At 39.5% G+C, this 22,863-nt stretch overlaps 1 protein-coding gene across 1 annotated transcript in view; it reads left to right on the top strand.

Annotated features, from left to right (window-relative positions):
- Window positions 1-2,009: 2,009 nt before the first annotated feature.
- Cdh8 (cadherin 8) overlaps window positions 2,010-22,863 on the top strand; it is a 360,861-nt gene continuing 340,007 nt past the window's right edge. The window contains 2 exon segments of the mRNA XM_051201426.1: window positions 2,010-2,068; window positions 20,164-20,614. Coding sequence (XP_051057383.1) covers window positions 20,363-20,614 — 252 coding nt within the window. The 5' untranslated portion in view covers window positions 2,010-2,068; window positions 20,164-20,362.

Consider the following 22,863-nt stretch of genomic DNA (forward strand, 5'->3'; position numbering starts at 1 on the left):
AAAATCCCCAGCCTTCAAGAACATATGACCTTTCCTTTACTTCTCATAGATGTAAGAAAGTACTCCAAGGGAAGGTTTAGACCATTTGTTCAAAGTGAAAATGAATGTCTGAAAATTAAGCACAACCTAAGATGTGATCTATTTCTTTGTCCACTTGGGACTGTCTGGTCTAACAGCACTTAGAATTTGATTGAGGTTTGACTGCTCTTCTTTTCCAAGACAGAATTAGCCAATTCCAGAATACCTCATGAGCAGACATAGCCTTAAAGAGAACAGTTACTTAGTGACCCCTTGAGGGGAAATCAATCCTTGGTTCCTCCACCCCGCCCAAATAAATCACCAAGTTTCTTTCTTAAGATAACTATAATATGAATCAGATAGATACCAAACAGATAGTCGATATCCTCAATATTTTACGGGGAGGGGAGGTTAGATACAGCATCAGAAAAGTCACATTTGCATAAGTATTATAAGCATATTGTGCCTATTTTCTCATTCTGTTCACTGTGTCTCATTAATTCGAGTCAGACAGTACAGGCTCTACAGCCCGAGCGTCTGCTCCTCTGTACCCCTTCTGCTGCAGCTCTGTCCCCAGATGGTCAAAATCCATCCTCAGCTCTCATATCTAGTCTAGTGAGTCAGAAATGGAATAAAGCCTGGTCTCCTATGGAAGAGAGTTTTAAAGAAAGGCAAGGGATATTTAATTTGTCTTGTATTTCACTGTAATAAACCACGATCAGCGATCGTGTTATTTCCACGTGTTAGTCTTGGTGATTACAAGAAAAGAGACCCGGGTCTTCGTGTTCCCGGATCCCTTCTTGCACTGGGTTATACCTGGGTGCCATTTCTTAACATCTGAGTGCTGAGAAAGAGTTTATTAGAGAACTGGAGAAGCCAAGGATAGGGTGTCTCCTGGTAGCGAGGGGAGATACCAGGGCAGTGCTCTCCCCCACACCCCGGGAGGGGAGGGAGTTCAGTGTTCATTGCTAAGGCTTGACAGAACCTCCTTTTCTGTCTACATCAAGTTTTTCCCATTTCTTCCCAATCACTTAACTGCAAGTCCCTCTTGACTGCCTCTACTGTCCCTCATCCTGCCCTCCCGAAAGGAGGAGAAACACTAGGACACTAGGACGACAAGAATCGCTCCACTCCAGGATTATGACCCATCACCAAGAAAACAGTAGCACATGAGTAGTAACAGGCAGTGGTTTTGCAAATGGGCAATACCATATGCAAGACGTCTTCAGAATGAGGGAAACAGTGAAGGACCGCATCCTCTCCCTTCACAGAAAGCGGCTTTGGGTGTCTGAGGCGCTTTTCAAGATAATGCTAGCCTCGGGGCTCAGGTGAGACCTAGTGAGAAAAAGCTGGCGGGTACCTCCTGTGCATCCTTTTCTCATCTGCCAGCAGTCTTTATCCAACAGCTTGGCCGCTCGGCGGGCTGTGCGCACAGCGTGTAAGGGCTCTTCTTCACCCGGTGACTCCCGCGGCGGAGGCGCGCGGGGCGTGCTCGCGAGCGACCAGCGAAAAGTTGTGAGCACTCTTGGTAGGAGGAAAGGGAGTGGAGACCGAGCGCGGGAGAGAGCAGGGGCAAGGCAGGGAAGGGGCGGGGTGGGGAACTGCTTACATGAATTTCCAAGTGGTAGACCTGCCTCGGAGCTCTGCCCAATGAGATCCGTCAGGGGAGGCACCCGTCTCACTTTTCCACATCACTTCACAGTTACATTTGGCAGGCAGGCGGGCTCGCATGCTGGAGCGCTTGGCCAAGAATTAGTGGGTGGATTTCGAATCTCCCTGCCTCCTCAAAGCTCCGCCACGGACGCTTTGGGCATAGACCAGAGCTTCAATACACCAGCTGTACTTTTGGACTGCCGACACCTAGAGCCCAGCGCGCCCGATTCGCATCTCCGCACCAGTCTCCGCACCTCCGAAAGGCATGAACGCAATTCGGAGGCGATTACCCAGAGCGCAGGGTTCCACGGACACTTGCGGCCCTCGGGAGCTGACTCCCAGCCATTTATGAACCCGGAGGTTTGAGGTGTTTTCCACAGCCCGGAGCCTGACCTGAGTAAGTACTATCCCCTAGCCTTGTACCCCTGGGGCAGGGAAGAGTCCGAGGGATTGCTTGCTTTAGGAATTCCCATGAGTCCCCGGACTCTACGCACCTGGTGGATGAGGGATGCTAGCACTGGTGCCTTCGAGCCGCTTCTCCTTTCGCGGCATCTGTAGCTGTTGGGGATGCCTTCTGTCTAAAGGGTTTTTGAAAACTGCTTTCCGAGCAGATGTGGAGGAGTCTGGATCCCCAGGCTGGTCCCTCCAGTTTCCCCAACACCCAAGCATTCTCTTATTCGCTTGGCGATTTCGCCCTGGAGACACAGGCAGGCGCTGCTGCAGCCAGTGCGCCTTCACTGCGGGGTCAGTGCGGTGAAAGGGAAATACTCGCCGCCTGCACAGAGGAGGCTGCCAGCCTGAAAGGAAAGCAGGCTGAGGGGCCAGGGAGCTGGCTCCCGGTTTTATGCATGCCCCCACCTCTTAACCATTGGAGGGCGACCCCATAGGTTGGGCCAAGGGCTACCGTTCAGCTGCGAAAACCCCAGCTCCAGGATTTTCCACAAGTGTTTGTTTCAGCCTGGGGGGGCGCGGTGCCAGCTGCAAACTTGCTGAGCTCTGCGGCCACCTAGCCACTATGCAGTCACCAAGAAGCTGCTCCGCACCAGTGGAAGACCCTCTCAGGCAGTTCGGTCAGTGCCTGCAAGCCTGCACCCATAGGCCCCCAAGCACAGGATGACTTCTCCCTCTCCCAGAGTCCACCGTGCAGAAAGATAGATATGCTGTGATTTTTGTTGTTCATTATCTGTCGACCTTGGGGGTCTAACCGCGCCCCTCCCCAACAGGAGACCAATGAGGGACCCCTGGCTACTTTCAGACAGCATGGTAACAGGTTCATAAGGGATCTACTCTGATTTTTCCAGGGCTCTAGCCAAGCTTAGTAAACCGTGTAAACGTGCTGCCACCAATGATGATACCAACAGGTATCCAGCAATCCCCCCTCTTTTCTTTTTCTTTCCCAAGACTAAAGCACCCCCCTTGCCCAATCTTGTAATATTCTAAAAGTTTTGTGCTGGTGGCCCCTTACCTTTAGGCATAGAGCCTGAGATATATCAATGACTAGGCTGTTAGCCTCTCAGCAGAGATCGCAGCTGTTAGCTTGGATTGCTAAACGTAAGAAATCAAACACCATTAATTGTTTATTGTTGCAAACGCACATTAGTCAGTAATGGAAAATCAGGCTAGAAGCTCCTCACTTCAGCTCTAAAGGGCAGAGCTTATAACCAAGCAACCTGGAGGGAAAAGAAGCCGTTTCAACTTTGCCCTCATTTCTGGGGTTGCCTGCAGTTTCCTTCTTCAGGGATAGGATTCCAACAATCCCTTTGCTCACCAAAGGTGGCTATCCAGGTCAGCAGCTATTTTTCTGTTAACAGTCTTCAGTGTTTGTGGGAATGAGCAAACATCTGAGATAGTATGCAAGAGCGGTGGCCTCTTGCATCAGGGACCATCGCCAAGCACATAGAGAAACCGGGGTTGGCTAGGATCCTTTCGACATTCTCCTCCTCTTTATAACAGTCTGACAGCCATCTGGCTTAAAAGCTCTAGCTAGGCTGTCACCTCTGCCATCATTATATGAGCATTTCAACTGGAAAACTATAGTGAGAAAGAGATATTTATGTAAGATTTGAAAGTGGGATTTTCCATCCATTCAGTCTCGTTGCTGTACTCCACTGCATGCAAAATGAGCTCCATTGCTCCTGCTAAACACCACTGAAATTTTTCCCTGGCTACTGCCTTTAATCAGCCTGTGTCCGGTTTTGCAGAGATTTTGTCTGTAATGTGGGGGTGGGGTGGGGGCTGGGATGTTTCTGCACCTTTGAAGGCTGTTTTGTGAGGTTTACATTTTTGCCCCCATCAAAGACAGTTCTTCATAATAGCGATGTACACATAGGTGTACCCATTTCCCTCTATGATTGAAATTATATGACTAGCCTAGCCCTCATAATAAACAATAAAAGGGACAGCAGATTTCTCTAAGGCAGCTTTAACAGATTAAAAACAACTTGTTACTCCATTTTATTTATTTATTTATTTATTTATTTATTTATTGCTGCAAGATTATCACAGAATTTTAAATCAGTTCATATATATCTTTCTATGGCCTCTGAAAAGGGTGAGAAGTTGAGGGAAATCCATCTTGAAAATAGAGGGTTCTTTCCTCCAGGATGGCTTCATTCAGGACTGCTCCAGGCAGCCATACTTTGCATTTTGTCCTAAAGACTTTGTCATGAGAGTAAAGTCAAGTGCTTTACCATCACAAATGGATCAAGCCAGTGGCTAAGGATTTCTGATCTCCCTGGTAAAATCCTGTGTATGAAAGTTTTAAAATGCCCAGTCTTTAAAAATTCCTAATCCTTATTGTTAATAAAATCTGACTATTTTTTGCTTTATCATTTATGGTCTCCAGAAGCCCTCCAGCCCCTGGATGGGTATACCACTGCGTTCCAAACTGTAGCACTTCTTGAGTGAAGTTCACAATGCATTTCTTAAATTCTTGGTGCTTTTTGAATCTGGCTAAAGGGCAGAGCAGTTTAGAGTAATCCTCACTATACCTGCTGCATGCTTATCAACTGTGAAAGAAAAGATGTCTGTACACAGGATTCAGGTTTTATAGCACAGCAATTAAAACATCATGTATAGCTTCTCAGTGCAGCACTGAGCATCACATACACAGACCATGCCAGACCAAATGGCATTAACTATGTCAAAACTCCAAAATGAAGAAAGCACTGTTAGGCTGCTCAGCAGGATGAGAGACTCCTTGAGAAGGTATTTGTAAAGACAAGTCTATAAACATGCTCATAATAGTTCTTGGAAAACAGATAAATTTTTAAGGTCTGTTAGTCTTTGTTAGCCTAGAGGATCAGACAGTTAGAGGGAATCAAGAAAGGATACAATAGTTCTGTTCAAGTAGCTGTAACTTCTGCTGCTTTCCTTCATTGTTTATCAGAGAAGGAAACACACACACACACACACACACACACAAACACACACGTGCATGTCTGAAGGTAGAGTCCACACTTCAATAACATTGTTGAAAGAAGTAAATTAATGTTTCCAACCAAACAAAGTACTGTCCTGCTCAAGGATGGGTTTTTCATGCCTTTTTCAGCATCCCAGTTTGAGCGAAATTTCTATGCAAAGCCACAAGCAGTCTGTAAGTTAAATTGGCATTCAACTTGTACTTTTTAGCAGTTGGATGGCCTATCAGTGAGGTTTTGTGCTTGATAAGTGAAAAGACAAACACAATCAGGGCAGCCTCTTGATGGTAGGCACAGCTTAAAATCATCACCAAACTTCCTGCACAAATATTGTGTCCAGAGGTGCTACCAGTACTTATTTCCAGTATTTTAAAATTTTTTATAAAGTTATTCAGAGACACAAAAGAAGAGAGTAGAGTTTTCATTTTGCATTTCATGTTCAGCACAGTTGAAACACACGTATGAAATGGGTCCAACTTTGTTCATTATTTCAAGGGACAGCCCCTTGTTTTTGGAGTATTACATGTCTGCTGCTGCAGGCTGCAGTCACAAACTAAGGGACATCCTTACAGTTTTTTCTCATTTGTTATTCACAAATATACAAGCACATTTACAACCCACGGCCATATAGCTTATCAGGAACATGCCTAGATAATTTAATTAGCTGGTGAATTGCTTTAAGTTGAAGAACTTAATCATGCTTTCCTTGTCATTTCATCTGCCTTTACGTTGTGTGATTTGGGCAACTGGTTTTTCAGATTTGTATCGTGATCAGTATTTTAAGTACTGTTGTCTGTGGAGCATGTATGACACTTTGGGGGTTCTCACCTAGAATGTTCTGTGTAATTATGCACTAGAACAGCACATTGTTTTTGATGGGCAAAGGCCATCACCTGATTAAGGCTTAATTAACTGTGGAGATATTAGTACCATTTTTTTGCATTCTCCTGGAAAGTTGAGCTCCACAGTTTATTTGTGTTAAACTGTTCCTGTCTCTGGAACTTTCTTCAGATATAACCATGGACAATAAATTAGGTGAAACTGTTAACTTCAAAAGGTCAGGAAAGAAATGAGTTCAAGGGATGCCATTTAGTCTCTTCTCCCATGTGTTGCTGCTGACTAAATCTCCATTGCCAGTTCACAAAATAATGTTGGTACCAATACTGTTTCCTTTCTATCATGTCCCAAGCTTTTATTTCCTGAGTTTTAAATGTCATGTACTAGTCCCCATCATAAACATCACTCACCTGTAAATGTCTTTTCTTTTTAAAGTTCTTCTTGTAGGTAGAAATGTATAGATATGATTTTCTATATCTTTTAACAAAAGTATCATAAAGAAAAAAAACACACTTGTATTTATAACCTTCAAACATTTCCTTTCCTGTCACTATTGCTGAAGATAATTTTGAATGCTGAGGATGGTTGGTCCAGGGCCAAGGACAGAGTTAGTGCCCAGTAAAAATTTACTTAATGCATTAAGAAATTAGCAAAGACTCTGCTTCTTATTTTTTCTAACCATTTTCATTAAAGGGATGGAGGGTAAACAATCATACGTAAAGTCCAGTACCAGAGCATAGCTACCACAAATGTTTTTGCAAGCATTTCATAGTCCTTAGTTAATTTCCAGACACAACTTTTCCCATTTAAAAAATATTGGTTTCATCTATCAACCACATATAATTTTTTCTCTACTGAAAATAATTTTAAATGGTATATGAATATAAAATATTATATGATTCAGTATTCTAAAACTGAAAAGCCATCAAAATTAGGCTTACATCACAGGATGCTCTTTAACTGTATAGCACACAGTTATATTTTATTAGAGAAAATATTCTAATTGTCCTGTCAGTGAGTCTGCACTTTGAATACCTCTAAGGGAAAATAAAAGTATATCACATGAAGACCCTGCTTCTCTTTGTCCCTGATTCTATCCTGCATATCCATCTATATTCATTATCTTCCTCTCCCTCATCCTCACTTGCCCTCCCCCTGTCAGCCTTTTATTACATTTGTACAAAATATTCAATGTGTGAATGTACACTTTAACGTTATATGAATGTACACTTTAACGTTATATGAATTACAGTCTTAGTGTCTGAGAAAATAATTTTATTACCCTCAATCTTGATTTGAACCTGTAGGATACCCGGTCTTTGCATACACACACGGGAAAGACATGCCATGAGAGACTTCTTCCATGGAGATATTTATTATCATTCGAGACATGAGAAGAATGCTTAGCAAATTTAATATATTTAAATGAAGCATTAAATTCCGTATCTTTTAACATTTGTCAAATAGCATTGAGTAAAAGGGTTATGTATATTTGCATCCTATTAACATTTAGAATAATGCTTACAATACCTTCTTTCTAGGTAGAGTAATGCATACGATAAGACTGTTTCATTCCTCATGTGATATAAATGACATAAAATGGGGAGAGCGATATAAATGTCATAAGGAGATTATTCCTTTTTTACATAAGAAATCAATTTCCCCAAACTTGTCATAAAATTCACAAGGAGGTAATCCTGCCTTTATTCATCTATTGCTGTCATAGCTTAACAAGCAGAATTTCACTTTGTGTGCAATATTTCTATATTTAAATAGAGAAAACGCATACTTATGTTGGTTAGAGAAGTAAAATATACTTGTGTTTTTCAAATTTTTGGCTTCATTAAAATACTGCAGCTGACCATAGTACCCCTGTAAGTTCTTCACTTACTGCTCATACACTACATATTTGGGATAATAACACAATATTAATTTTGTTATATTATTGTTTTCCACCTCTCTGTCTATCTGTAATCTGTGTCCATAGCTTGAGAAACAGTGCCAGTGGGTGGATTTTAAGCTGTAAAAATCTTAGAAACACAGAATGACAATAAAGTACACTTGCAAGGCTAGTTGCTTCTCAGTGTGACCTAATTGACAGAATTTTGACTCGTTAGTGAGACACTTGGCTTCATTTCAATTTCAGTATAGTATACTCTGTTATAGGACATAATTGATTTTAATGATTTACCCATTTCACAAATTACAGATTTTTATCAATGGTAATACTAACCTTAAATGTAGTAGAAGTAGACTGTCTAGTATCTTTGCAACATAACTCTGCCATGACCCACCTTTAGCATTTCCTTGTTTCACAAATATATCATTTTAATATCATTTTAGCTTAGTGGGGACTTTCACCATCCACACAAGAATTCAAGTGATTGTGAAAAGCAATGGGATTTCTCTTGTGGAAGAGAAGTTGCAGGCCATATTCTTAAATTAGTGGTTACAATTTGATAGAAAGTGAATAGCTTGAACATGTTATATGCTACATTTGAATTTTACTATCTTGGCAGAAAACAGGAATGGAAAGAAGGGCCACATGGACCACAATGAGAGGGAAACCAACATGACCTAAAGAGTGAAAGCTCAGCCCTTCATATGCCTTACAAATGCTCTGAAGCCACGGCATAGAATATATGTTGAAATGGGTAGGCAGAGCTGTTTATAAAATGCGGCTGCTTATAGCAAGAGATTGAGAATATAATACATTGAAAGAGTTAGGCACTCTTACTTAATAACCACTCAGACAAAAGAAAGTAAAGAAAAAAGAAAAAAAAAGAGAGAGATACCATAAAAGAAGGAACCATTATAGTTTTCAAGAGAAAACTGACTCTAGAGAAATGTTCAGAGACTTACAAGACTGACACCAACTAATAATTTGAGCAACAGTGGAAAGGCTACCATAAGTGCCCTTCCCTAATAATGAGATTGATGACTAACTTATCCACCATCATAAAGCCCTCATCTAATAGCTGATGGAAACAGAAGCAGACACCCACAGCTAAACACAGAGCTGAAGTGGAATCCAGATGCAGAAAGGGAGGACTAAACCAGGTTACAGAAACCCACAAAGACAGCTGACCTGAACAAGGAGGAGCAAATGGGCCCTGAGACTGATAGCTGGGGATCCAGCATTGGACCTACTCAGACTCCCTGAACATGGGTCTCAGTTAGAAGGCCTGGGCAGTCTAAGGGACCTCTGACAGTGGAACCAGAATGTATCTCTAGTGCACAAAAGGACTTTGGGAGCATATTCCCCATGGAGGGATGCTCCCTTAACCTAGAGGCAAAAGGGAGGGCCTAGTCCCTACTTCAAATGACTTGACATACTTTGTTGACCCCCCCCGGAAGGCATCACCCTCCCTGTGAAGTGGGGGGGGAATGGAATGGGAGGGTGGTACAGAGGCATATTAGGGAGGAAGGGAGGAGGAAGGGAGAAAGGGAGAGAGGGAGAGAGGAAGCTGGGATCAATATGTAAAATAGGAAAGAAAATTCTAACCACAATTGTTACAAATGCTAAGTCATATACAACTTTAAATTGTTTGTTCTCTTTAATCTTTTTAGGTCGGTACATGGGGTGGAGCATATATTCCTCATCCACTTTACTGAGATATACTTACTCTGATCACTGAACTTATGAATGATGGAACTGATATAAGCAATTTCTGTTTGATTCCCTTGGAGCTCCCAAAAGTGTACTATCCAACCAAGCATAAAAACATAAGATACGCTCTTATTGGACACTGTGATTTAAAGAACCAATAGCAGTTATTTTCCCCACACTAGTTCTTCCCACAGAAAATCCTTAATATGTGACTTCAAGGCAGTAAAAAAGGGAAAGATTTAGGTCATGGTGAAGAAGTACCTGAACGTACAACTGACAGGAGAGATGCTGGATATACACTTAGCTATGGATGACAATCTCAATACAGTTGCATTTTAAGGAACTCCAATAGAACAGCATTATTCTTAATAGCCTAACTAAACATGGTTCTAAGAAATTTCTAGAAGTATAAGTCTGAATCTGTGAAATTTGTGGAACGGCTTCATTTCGACTTTATTACCTTCATCACAGTCTTAGCTAATCTATTCAGAAAGAGATATAAAACAAGCAGAAAACTCCCGTATGAATAATACACTTGTATTCATTTTATAAAAGGGGAAAGCATTTAGTTATTTATGTATATGTAGGTAACCAGAAATTACAGAATTTACAAAGACAAAAGACTCATGGAGAAAAAGAGTAGTCTGTGAGTTACAGTAAAACATGAAATTAGCAAATACTTTCCTGGATAGCAAGAAAAGCAAACAATATTCTCTGGCATAGATCAACTTATCAGTTATGATAGGATGCCAAAGTCTGCGAAGCAGAAGGATCTGGCTGACCACAGGTATTAGCAAACACATTTGCAAATACATTTTTTTTGTGTGTGTGTACAGAAGAATAATTGAATACATTTCTACCAAAGTACTTTGGTTAGGAGTTCTGAACACTTTGGGAAAGTGAATTTCTTCCATTATTTAAATTGAAAACACACAAGGGTCTTTCCTTCCTACAATCCAAAAATTGCTCAGACCTACTCAGTTTTAGTCACCCACAGCTTGCTGAATTGCACTGGGCCACACATTGAATCATGTCCCTGTGATCCTGAAATATCACTTTGCATTCAGTGTGCACTTACCTGTTTTGAAGCAAGCTGCTAATGGCTCTAAATTCAAGGTCAGAGACATTTTTAATAGAAACTCTATGTCATTTTTTCTTCCATAAAATATTGTGGCCACTAAGCCAATGGATGATAAAAGCATATTTTCCTGTCGGCCACAATAATCTGCTGAATTGAATCCCTAAGTGACTGATTACATTTTAAATGTTACCATCATTGAACGTTTCCTTATGTGAGTCTTTAGTTCATATTGTTTATAAAATCAGTGATGTAATGTGATTTTAGCAATGACAATATATCTGAGAACAGAGCATATTCATCCTAGAAATGGTGAGACCCTCAGACTGACATCTGGCTATAATTAGAGCTGCTTTTAAACTGTGAGTATGAAGTAATGTCAGATTGCAGGTCTTTTATTTAAAAGAAGGTATCTTCTGGAGAAATTTAAAAAAACTTTTTGCCCTGTAAAAATTCCAAAGAGACTAAAAACTCTTCATATTGCTATTTGGGATTGAGACAGCAGTATTACAATGAATTGGGTTGCTCAGCTGGGCAAACACACTGTGGTTGGAAAATGTAAAAGCAAATTGATTTTTAACTCAATGTTTATAACCTTACTTCTTTTTTTCTAAGAATTTTGTCTATGTAGCTATGATTTGCAACATTTATCAATTCTGATAGCATTGACCTAACATTTTTTTTAATCTCAGGAATACATATAAAGCTGTTTCTGATCTAAGGACAGTAGGAGTTCGTTCTACAGCAGAGGTGCAAGGAGATAAAGATTACTGACCCAGATTCCCTGAAGGTGGTATTAGTAGGGAGGACTGTGCAGTCCATTGGACCTCCTCTGGTAGTGGATGAGTATTTAACCCTAGTATATGAATTGACTTTGGAAGCCCATTCCACATAGAAAGATACTCCCTCTGCCTAGACTCTCCATGGAAGGCATTCACCCTCCCTGGGGAGCAGAAAGCACATGGGATAGAGGTTGATGGGGGTTATAGAGGAGGATGTGAGGGTAGGGGAACTGGGATTGATATGTAAAACACCCTTGTTTCAAATTTAAATAAAAATTATATAACAAAGATTACAGATTTAAATCGCTACAATTACATTTTCTTTCTAATAGATGCTCACTATTGCCTCATTGCATGTGTGTGTGTGTGTGTGTGTGTGTGTGTGTGTGTGTGTGTGTGTGTGTGTGTGTGTGTGAGAGAGAGAGAGAGAGAGAGAGTATAAGAGTTATTGCCCAGTTACTCCATTGTTACATAAAATAGATGTGACTATGGGAATCAGGAAGACTAGTTGGCCACCATAAAAAAAAAGATTCATCTTTGCTAGCTCTATTTATCAAAATCAGGTGTAAGAATGTATCCCTGTATGTAAAAGAGATGCTAAGCAAATATGGGAATGGCATTAAATGACCCAGAAGAGGAAATTACTATTTTCGTGTCACTGAAATTCTTCAGTGAATCCCAAGAACTATGATCAAGAATGTTCTTTGTTTTAAATACCACATTTCTCTAAGTGGAGCCCTCATACAGTAGTTTACACCTTGCAGAAGAGATTGTTGGAAATGTAAAACCCCAGAACTCATCTGAGATCCCCAGGGTTTAGATAAATTTTATGCAGAATTATGTTAGAGACATTCCCAAGAGAAAGAATCTAGACCTGACTCTTTGCTAGGCTTAACATGGTGTTGGTGAAATTTTCAGTTACTACCAGAGTTGATTGGAAGTGTTGAAATTGTTCAGAACACAGTACCTGTATCATGAAAGTAAGAAAACAGTAGCAATCTGTGAGTGACTTTCTTTCTTTTCTTTTTTTTAGGAAGGCAGCAGCTACTTAATTTTTCCAGCTTGCTTCTCAGTATTTCAGGCTTTTCTTTTTGATAAGTAAAGAAGTGATTTTACTATTTGAGAATGCCTAGTTTTAATGAAAACAAGCATTTAAAAATGCCAATCTCTGTTCCTTTTGCTTATCTCTACATTGAAAATGAAAATTATGTGTTAATAATGATACATACATTATAGTGTTATTCAAAGTGTATATGTGGTGTGTGTGTGTGTGTGTGTGTGTGTGTAGTCCCTATCTATGACTTAATATTATCCAATTTTTCCAAATGTTGACTAATTCTGTAATTTATCAGTTATGTTCCATTCTAGCAAATGATATTAGGTGGAGGATTTTCTTGCTGCTTTTTTTTTCTTCTTCTTCTTTTTTTTTCTTTTGGTTTTGCAAGACAGGGTTTTGCCCTAGCTACCCTGGAACTTGATGTGTAGACCAGGATGGCCTCCCAAGTGCTAGGAGTAAAGGTGTGAGCCACCACCATCCAGTTCTGATAGTAGGTTTTATGCCATTCAATTTATCTAACTACCTATCATTTACCTACCTATCCATCTACTCACTTATTTTTTGAGACAAGGCCTTACTAATCAGCCTTGTCTGACCTTGAACTCTCTGTGTTTCAGGCTGGCCTTAAACACAAAGGGATCTGTCTACCTCTGTTTCCTGAGTGCTGTGTATAGTATGTCACTATACACAGGCTTGATTTCCATTTTAAATAAAGAAAAGTTAGCTAATTTCATTACAATATACTGATGTAAGTAATTCAAGAATTTGGAAAAAAAATAACAATGAGACAGCACCTGAAGTTTAAATCCCTAGAAGTTCTATACAGTGTTGAGAGAATAAATTATGTGGATAAAAGCTGTCCACTGATTAGATTGGTTTTCTCTAGAGTTCTGCCAGCGATTCATGGTCATTAGACAAATTATATTTCTCTTCTCTTTGAAAATTGAGAAGTTGCATACTATTCCTACTAGATGACATACACATTTATTCTATACACCCCTTGCAGAAATTAAACACAACCTCTTCACAGAGTCTATAGGGTAGATGGTAAACTATTAAATGAATACTGTAGAGACTATGACTAGTATAAATTTCTTGAGTAACACATATTGACAAGTTGATATTGTAAGCAGTAATCTAAAAAATCACTTTAAATGCTGAATTATTCCAAAATCCTTGGTTATCTTTGGTTTTCTTGTGTCCATTGTTTAACTCAAATGTCCTATAAAGTAACATCCTCTTAAACATTTATTAATAGATAACATACATAGCATATCTTCCAAGGCTGTTTTCTTTCTTTCTTTTTCTGTGTATTTTCTCTTGTTTGTTTTTCCAGACAGGGTTTCTTCATGTAACAGTCCTGATTGTACTGAAACTTGCTTTGTAGACCAGTCAGGCCTCAAACTCACAGAAATCAGCTTCCTTTGCTGGGAATAAAGGCAAGTGTCCACAAGCCTGGCTCCAGGATGCTTTCTTTAACATTACCAAGCTGAGTGTTACTTTAAGTGTTTATACCTCTAGCCCTTCAAAGATTTTACTTCTCCAAAAGCAGTAACAGTGTGCAATTGTGCATTTCCTCATTTTTTTTTTACTAGCTAAATTCTTTGCTTCCTGAAGGCAAAAGCTTTGACCTACTTGATGTTCTTTCCCCTCCTCGTGACAAGTACTATATGTGAATAAAAATTTATATGAAAGGAGACATTTTAAGACGGAAAATTTTAGAATTATGCTACTCATGTTCAAATAATGTTTCTGTCTTTACTAAAGGATTTCCTTAACCAAAACATTTACTGAGCCACTTGCCTCAATTTTGCACAGCAATACAAACTGCAAATTATATTTCCATGATAATAAATTCATTTTTTACTATAAAACCTTATGCAATTAACATATTTGTTCTGATTAATGAAGCTATGGCAACATTTAAAATGTGTACAGGTCATTGATGACTTTTCATGTCATTTTAGCAGGCATAGGCAAAGGTCTCTGAGAGTTCATATCTCATCCTGAGTGTTATTGAACAGTTTCTGGGCAGGAACTTTCTATTTATTTATTTATTTATTTATTTATTTATTTATTTATTTAATATAACCAAGTCCATTTAAATGAAAACAAACATTTATAAACACTATTTGGGAATTTGGGCATCGTAAATTCCAAAATACTTCCTGCTGGTAAGGGGCACTGTCATGTGGGATTCTAAGAAGAGGCAGAAATCCTGGCTGTAGTCTGCAAGGCTGCTTTGTCCAGCTGTTTTGAATGTAGGATCACCTGGTACTCTGTTTCAGGCAGTCTGGCTTGATCAAACCACATTAGCCTGGAAGGAATCCACAGCTTTTCATTTTCTGTAGAAACAAAAATAGAAATCCTTTTCCCCAGTAACTTGTCCTTGAACATAAATTTTGGAGTCAAATAATTTTTTTATTTAATTTATTATTTTACATGTCCATGCCAGTTCCCTCTCCCTTCCTCCCTTCTTCCCTCCATCCTTCCCTCCCTCCCTCTCTCCCTTTTACCCTCTTTGCCCTCTCACATGCACCCTAACCCCCCTCCCCTCCCATCCTCCCACCCCAATTCCATACGTAGGGGAATGCCATCTAGTTGGGGTCATGTAGATCTGACAGGTCATGTGAAGTAGGGACTAGGGCTTCTCTCCTGTCTCTAGGTTAAGGCAGTTATCCCTCCATGGGGGAAGTGTTCGCAAGTCCTTTTGTGCACCAGGGATACATCCAGGCTCCACTCTCTGAAGTCCCTTAGACTGCTCAGTCCTTCTGGCTGAGACCCATATTCATGGGGGGCCTGAGTCATCCCACGCTGGCTTCCCAGCTATCAGTCTGGGGGTCCATTTGCTCCTCATTGTTCAGGTAAGCTGTCTCTATGTGTTTCTGCAGCCTGGTCTTGTCCTCTCCATCTGCATCTGGGTTCTAGTTCCACTCAGTTTTTATGTATGGGTGTTTGCTCATGTTTCCAACAGGTATTAGATGAGGTCTCCATGGATAAGTTAGTTGTTGATCTCACTATCCAGGAAGGAAATTTTTGGCAGCCTTTCCACAGATGCTCAAATTGTTAGTTGGTGGCAATCTAGTAGTTCTCTAGACCTTTCTTTGTGTTGAATTTTATCTTCAAACCAATATTGGCTCCCTCTTTAAGTTATCTCTCTCTCTCTCTCTCTCTCTCTCTCTCTCTCTCTCTCTCTCTCTCGCTTTCTCTTTCTCTCTCTCTCTCCTATCTTCTATTCCTAACCGGGCTCAATCTTCCTAGTCGCATGTGTTTTCCTTTCCTCCCCCTCACTTTCTCCTACTTCTCTCTCCTTCCGCTGCCCCCCCCAACTTCCCCTGTGCTCTGGGGGACTTGTCCCTTACCCATTCTGTGAGGGACTTTATATGAATCTCTTAGAATACACCTTGAATCCTAGTTCCTCTGGTGGTGTGAATTATAGGCTGGTGATCCTTTGCTCTAGGTCTAAAATCCATATATGAGTGAGTACATACTATGTTCCTCTTTTTGTGACTGGGTTACCTCATTCAGGATGGTTTCTTCAAGTGCCATCCACTTGCCAGTGATTTCAAGATACCATTATTTTTTTCTGCAGGGTAGTATTTCATTGTGTAGATGTGCCACACCGTCATTATCCATTCTTCAATTGAGGGGCATCTAGGTTGCTTTCAAGTTCTTGCTATTACAAATAGTGCTGCTATGAACATAGTTGAACAGATATCTTTGTTGCATGGATGTGGATCCTTTGGGTATATGCCTAAGAGGGGGATTGCCGGGTCCTGTGGTAAACTAATTCCCATTTTCCTGAGGAAACACCATACTGATCTCCAAAATGTCTGTATGTGTTTGCACTCCCACCATTAGTGGAGGAGTATTCCCCTTTCTCCACATCCTCTCCTGCATGAGTCATCATTGGTGTTTCTAATTTTAGCCATTCTGGCAGGAGTAAGATGGTATCTCAAAGTTGTTTTGATTTGCATTTCCCTGATAGCCAAGGATGTGGAACTCTTTCTTAAATGTCTATCAGCCTTTTTTATTTCCTCTATTGAGAATTCTTCAGTTTTGTACCCCATTTTTTAATAGGGTTATTTGGTGTTGTGTCGACTAGTTTCTTGAGTTCTTTGTATATTTTAGATATCAGCCCTTTGTCAGATATAGGATTGGTGAAAATCTTTTCCCAGTCTGTGGGCTCCCATTTGTTCTTGTCCACTGTGTCCTTTGCCTTACAGAAGCTTCTAAGTTTGAAGAGGTCCCATTTATTAATTGTTGCTCTCAGTGTCTGTGCCTCTGAAGTTTTGTTCAGGAAGCAGTCTCCTATACCAATTTGTTAAAGGGTACCTCCTACTCTCTCTTCTAAGAGGTTCAATGTGTCTGGATTGATGTTGAGGTCTTTGATCCATTTGGACTTGAGTTTTGTGCATGGCGACAGACATGGGTCTATCTGCAGTCTTCTATACACCCTCATCCAATTGTGCCAGCACCATTTGTTGAAGATGCTGTCCTCGCCTCATTGTATAATTTTAGCTGTTTTGTCAAAAATCAGGTGTTCATAGGTGTGTGTGTTAATATCAGGATTTTCAATTCGACTCCATTGGTCTACCTGTCTGTTCCCAATACCAGGCTGTTTTCAGAACTATAGCTGTGTAGTAGAGCTTAAAGTCAGGAATGGCGATGCCTCCTGAAGTTCTTTTATTATATAGGGTTGTTTTGGATATCCCGGTTCTTTTGTTTTTTTCATATAAAGTTTATTATTATCCTTTCAAGGTCAGTGAAGAATTGTGGTGGGATTTTAATGGGGATTGCATTGAGTGTGTAGATTGCTTTTGACAAGATTGCCCTTTTTTACTATGTTTATCCTATGTATCCAAGAACATGGGAGATCTTTCATTTTCTGAAAAGACCAGAGAATGTAAACTTATTGTGCCTACTTTGTGCCTCAGAATGAATCTGCTGGGTCCAAACTGATAAACTGATGTCACTGTTGATTTTCTGGTTGTTGTAATTCACTAATAAACAGGTGCAGAGATAGTATGTGTCAGTTCTCAAGTTCAAACTCCAAACATGTCAACACTTGAAATGTTCTAACTGCTTCTGACTGTGGATCAGAAGAACATCACAAATGGCTTTTGAGCATTTAAGTCCAGCTTGCAATGAACTAGATGATGCTTAGAGAAAGAAAATATTTCTTTTCTTAGACAAGAGTTTGGGTTGAGGTGCATGAGTAGAAGGTAAGCATGTCCATCCCTCCTTAACATCACCCCCATCTCTCTCTCATCTATGCCTCTCCAGTATTACCTTCCTCTTTCTCCAGTACTATCTTCACCAGAATTACCTCCCAACCTTCTATTATGCTCTACCTAGCATCATCTGCATTTATCCTCATTCCTTTTTGCATAACTTCTAACCATCCTTTTCTTCATATCACCTCCATTCTGACCTCAGCAACATTATCTCTATCCACTTTCCACTTCACATTCATTAGCATTACCTTCATTCTCACCAGTATCTCTTTTAATGTTTTTTTTTTTTTTTTTTTTTTTTGACACTTTGAGAATCACTTCCATCTTCCTTCCATTAGGTCTCCATCCTATTTCTGTTCTATTCTCACCAACATTACCTTAATTCCTCCACCTATCCTGTCCTTAGCAATATGATGTAATGCCCATCCTTGTCAGTGTCATCCCCTTAGAGGGTCTTTCTGTGCTACAAACCATTTCTTTTCTATACTTACTGAAGAGTTCATAAAGTTTCAATTGTTAATTGTGTTTCCCACCAATACCCCTACAGTCTGGCTCAGACAAACTCTTCTATTACAACATTGGGAATATTTCCCATGTGTTGGCTACTCTTTTTATGTGCTGGTTCTGAGCCATAAACGCTCCAGCTCTGTAAATTAGGGGTATTGTGTTGTCATTTTAGAGATGAGAAAGCTGAAGTTCAGGCAAACTCATTATCCTATCCATCAGACACAATGGAACAAACTAGAATTGAAGCCCAGTTCTATTGCCCTCTAGAATATATTATAAAGTGCACCCTAATATCATTTCAGCATAGCTCCCATACATGTCTAAGAGGAGCACAGCATGTTCTGATCTTATTGGAAAATCCTTTTAAGTAAATGAAGACAGACAACTGGAATAATAAAGTTTAGAAATCTTTAATGGTATCCTTTTGGATTTATATTATGATTTCTGAAGTATCAATGCTCAGAAATAGGATTAAACATTAACTTGGGGAAAATTTTTCTTCCCTAATGGTGTAGTAATTTTAAGAATAGGGGAGGCTGTTTTTCAGAAGGTCTCTTCTGGTTGATCTCATATTGAAATCTATTGAGATTTTCTCTATCACCTTAATAGCTGCTACTTGCATTGGTGCCCTGAGCATTCATCAGGGTTGGGTTTATTTTTGGTGTAAGTTCCAGTGTTGGGTTGAGCCCAGGCAAAGAGTGACAAGCAAGATCATGCCATGGCCAACTAGTTAGCTCATAAACCATGGTGTTTCTGGAAGAATGTCTGCCCCTTTCAGCTAGCTCCGATAAGGACACTCACCAGCCCAACCAATGTTAATAATGTCCTTTCTTTCTTATTCTGAGACAGAATGGAACTAGAGACCTAGAGGTGAAAGGTTCTCTATCCTATTATAGATCCCCTGAGCCAAACTGTATCGGATGGTGTTCCCAGGAATTATTTTTCAACTTAATCTAATTCAGCCAGGCTTTTCTCAGGGATCTGCAGTGAACATCATTTATTTAAAAATATTTTTTTGAATGGGAAGAAAACAAATTTTGTTATGCTGAAGGTAAGCAAAAAATGTATTTGACACCTCAGGTAATATGTATCTTTTTTATTCTCTCCCTTTTTGAATTCCTTCTATTGAAATTGTAATTTTACCATATTTCATTCCCAAAGGAGCTTTTCGTCATTAAAATGTCCCATTCAATGGTACATTTAACTTGGGAGCTATGACACTGCTGTGCCTATAGAACACATGCTGGACATTAGATAATTCTATCTGGAAGAATTCTATTTTTATTCCTTCATTATTAGCATCTTTCATTTGTCTGGACCTTCCTAATTGGGCCTAGTAGTCATGGCTATGAAAGCTGGGTACAATCTCTTTCTATCTTCATGTCCATGCTTTTTGTTTGATTGTTTTTTGTTCATGTGTGTTTAACTCAAAAATATTGTATTTACTTAAGGGCTAATTTCTTTAAAATGAAGCACAACTTTCTTTGAACAAATTTATAGAGATGAACAAAAAGGGAAGGGAGAAAGGTTGTAGCTGATATACACTTCAAGTAATATCACTAAGAACGTAAAATAGAAGAGAGTGGGATGATGCAGACAGAGAGAGTGAGAGAGAGAGAGAGAGAGAGAAACAGAGAGAGAGACATAGAGGAAGGGAGGGAAGTGCATGAGGAGAAAGTGACATTGAGAAAAGAAGGGATTATTATCTGTTAAGATCATCACTTTGTTATTTAAAGCAGTTTTTGCCAAGTGACATGGTGGTGGATAGAATGCTAAACTCTAAATTATGCTTACATATAAATGGGTTTGTTAGCCTGTTCATTCTGGTTACTCAGGTCCACTGTCTGAACTCAAGTTTGGGAATTGCTCATTAACTGTTCACTTTTATGACCCTTTGGAAAGCCCTGGCTTGCCTTAACACCAGTGTCTATGGGGCCTTACTTTTCTTCCTTCTTGTATGTGCAGGACATTTCAATGAACAGAAAAGCCAGTGGATGGTGGTCTTTGAGAAGCTGCTTAGACATGTCTGTTTCCTGGATCTCTGAACTCACAGCAGACCTGTAAGTAACTGCTCCACACTACGTGATGAATTGGATGGCTTCAGACCAGTGGCAAAAAAAATAATCGTCTCATTTTCGTGCTGATTTACTTAACTGGTGGGACCATGCCAGAAAGGCTAGCTGAGACGCTCGTGAACCTCTGGACTCCATTAATAATATTATGGATTACTCTCCCCACTTGCGTGTACATGGCTCCAATGAATCAAGCTAACACCTTAACCACTGGATCCCCTTTGGAACTAAGCAGGCAGAGTGAGGAACTGCGGATTTTGAACCGCTCCAAAAGAGGCTGGGTTTGGAATCAAATGTTTGTGCTGGAAGAATTTTCTGGACCTGAACCGATTCTTGTTGGCCGGGTAAGCTTCGTTTTTAAGCCTCCTTTTCAGGGTCTGTTCCTGGTCTTTAAATGTTTCATTTCAGGCTGTGCACAGTTTTTCATCACACTTAACTGTAAACCCTTAAGAGCTGATGGTGGGTGAGCTAACCTGTCGATTTCGTTAGAAATATGAATAATCCCACAGTTTAAAACATTCCTTTAGGAAATGTTAGTTTCCACATCACTCCTGCCCTAAATTTATAGAGACAACATGCTACTTGGATAATACATAAACAAGTAAAATGTGAGGCCTCTTGTTAAATCTTTCTCTAGAACTTAACATTTGAATCCTAGAAACTGCACACATTTTTTTTTTTGTCCAGTTTTAATTCCTATCACTATAACTGTCAAAATACTGTTTTTCTTCTACTTCAAGGTTATATATCTTTTTATTTCATTGATTGTTGTTTCAGTCCTTAGGAAGAACAAAGCAATATTTGTAACAAAATGCTAGGCAGGGCCTGGTACCCACTTCACAGAACATCATCTTGGTCATTGTCAAATGGGATCAAATACACAGAGGAAAAATTTGAGTTCAGTAGTAAATACCAGTGTTCGCTCTTATGTTATACTGGGTTTACATTTGTTTTGTTATTGCTGCAAGTTCTTTTTGTACACACTGACTCCCAGCTCTCCAGTATGGTATTACAGTACTTCAAAGGCAGGTACATGCTCACTCCTCAGAAACATTTGTAAGTGTTTGCTCATTTTGACATTCATGATTGCCATAGTTCACATTCTGGGTATGGGCTGATGCTACATCAGAGTTGGTAGCATTCTTTCCTAGCATGTAAGAAGCCCTGGTTTTGTATAAACCAAGTGTGGTTATATGTACTGATAATCCATTTAGAAGGAAGGATTAGGAGTTCAAGGACGTCTTCTACTACTAGGTTACAGGATAACCAAATATCAAAAAAAAAAAAAAAAAAAAAGAAAGAAAGAAAAAAAGAAAAGTTTGCCTCTCTTTGATGACTCCCCAAGGCCCAAGGGAGGACTTGATCCTTCTGGGGACTGGATGGGTGTTTTGACATGAGGATGTGAGGGTACAGGAAGGAAGGAAGGAAGGAAGGAAGGAAGGAAGGAAGGAAGGAAGGAAGGAAGGGGGAGCTGGGATTGGTATGTAGAATGAGAAAACAATGTTTAAATACAAATTTAAAAAGAAAAATTAAAGATTTCTAACACATACCAGATAATAGCTAACTTTCCTGATAAACATGATTAATAAATGAATCACATGTTATCCCTTTCCCAAACTCAGTGACTTGGAAGTGATGTGGCAGGGCTTAAAACACAGATATACAAGACATAATTCCTTTGTCTTCCAAGGCAGTTTTGGCACCCTTGCTCTCTTCTGTCCTCCTGAATAACACTCGAGATTCCTCAAGGTTGGTTTCTTTATGGTTGAAATGCTTATTTTTGTTTGTGATGGAGAAGGTTTGTACATACCATGTACTATTACACTGTGGTTCCTGGTACGAAGTATAGGTATTTGGGAGTATCCTAGTAAAGCAGTTATCTTTGTGATCAGAGTATTCATATTCTGGTCAATACTGAGTATTTAGTATGTATTAATTGCTGTTATAAAAGTGCTTTGTTGGAACAGATATTTTTAACTTTAACAATAATTGGCCTTATATGCATAGGAATGTATAGCCAGATAGTGCATATGTATGTCTATATATTCATGTATATTCATAACCAAACAAAATATATACACTACAACAGATTTGTATCCCTCATTCTTCAATAAAAATCATTGGAAGATGTTTTTGCTATAAACTCTGGTAGCAAAAGTGAGTTGAGGCTATTTATAGTCATAATATATCCCATTACAAGGCTGTTCATATACTTCACTGGAAAACTGTTAATGTAGTTGATTATGGGGTACTGCCCTGGACCCTGCTGACGTTCTTACTTACTCCAGAGCTTATATGCTTTAATGTGATTCTAAAAATGGAAGAAGTTATGAATTCCAAATTGCACCTGGCCTCATTTGTTGTGGATACAAACTTCTTGATTAGCTTTACCATTTCTATAAATGCAAATACCAAAACTTAGATAAATTAATAAGCCAAATTATAAATATGAAGCAAGTAAATGTTCTACAAGCGATTAAATCTTGGTATTAATTTCAATCATCGTACCATATTATATTTTAGTAACTAAGTACCTGGATATTATAATTTGCACTTGAATTTTGAGTACAAAGACTATAATTCCCTCTTCTCT

This window comes from Phodopus roborovskii, unplaced genomic scaffold (assembly GCF_943737965.1).
Source record: "Phodopus roborovskii unplaced genomic scaffold, PHOROB, whole genome shotgun sequence".
NCBI classification, from domain to species: domain Eukaryota; kingdom Metazoa; phylum Chordata; class Mammalia; order Rodentia; family Cricetidae; genus Phodopus; species Phodopus roborovskii.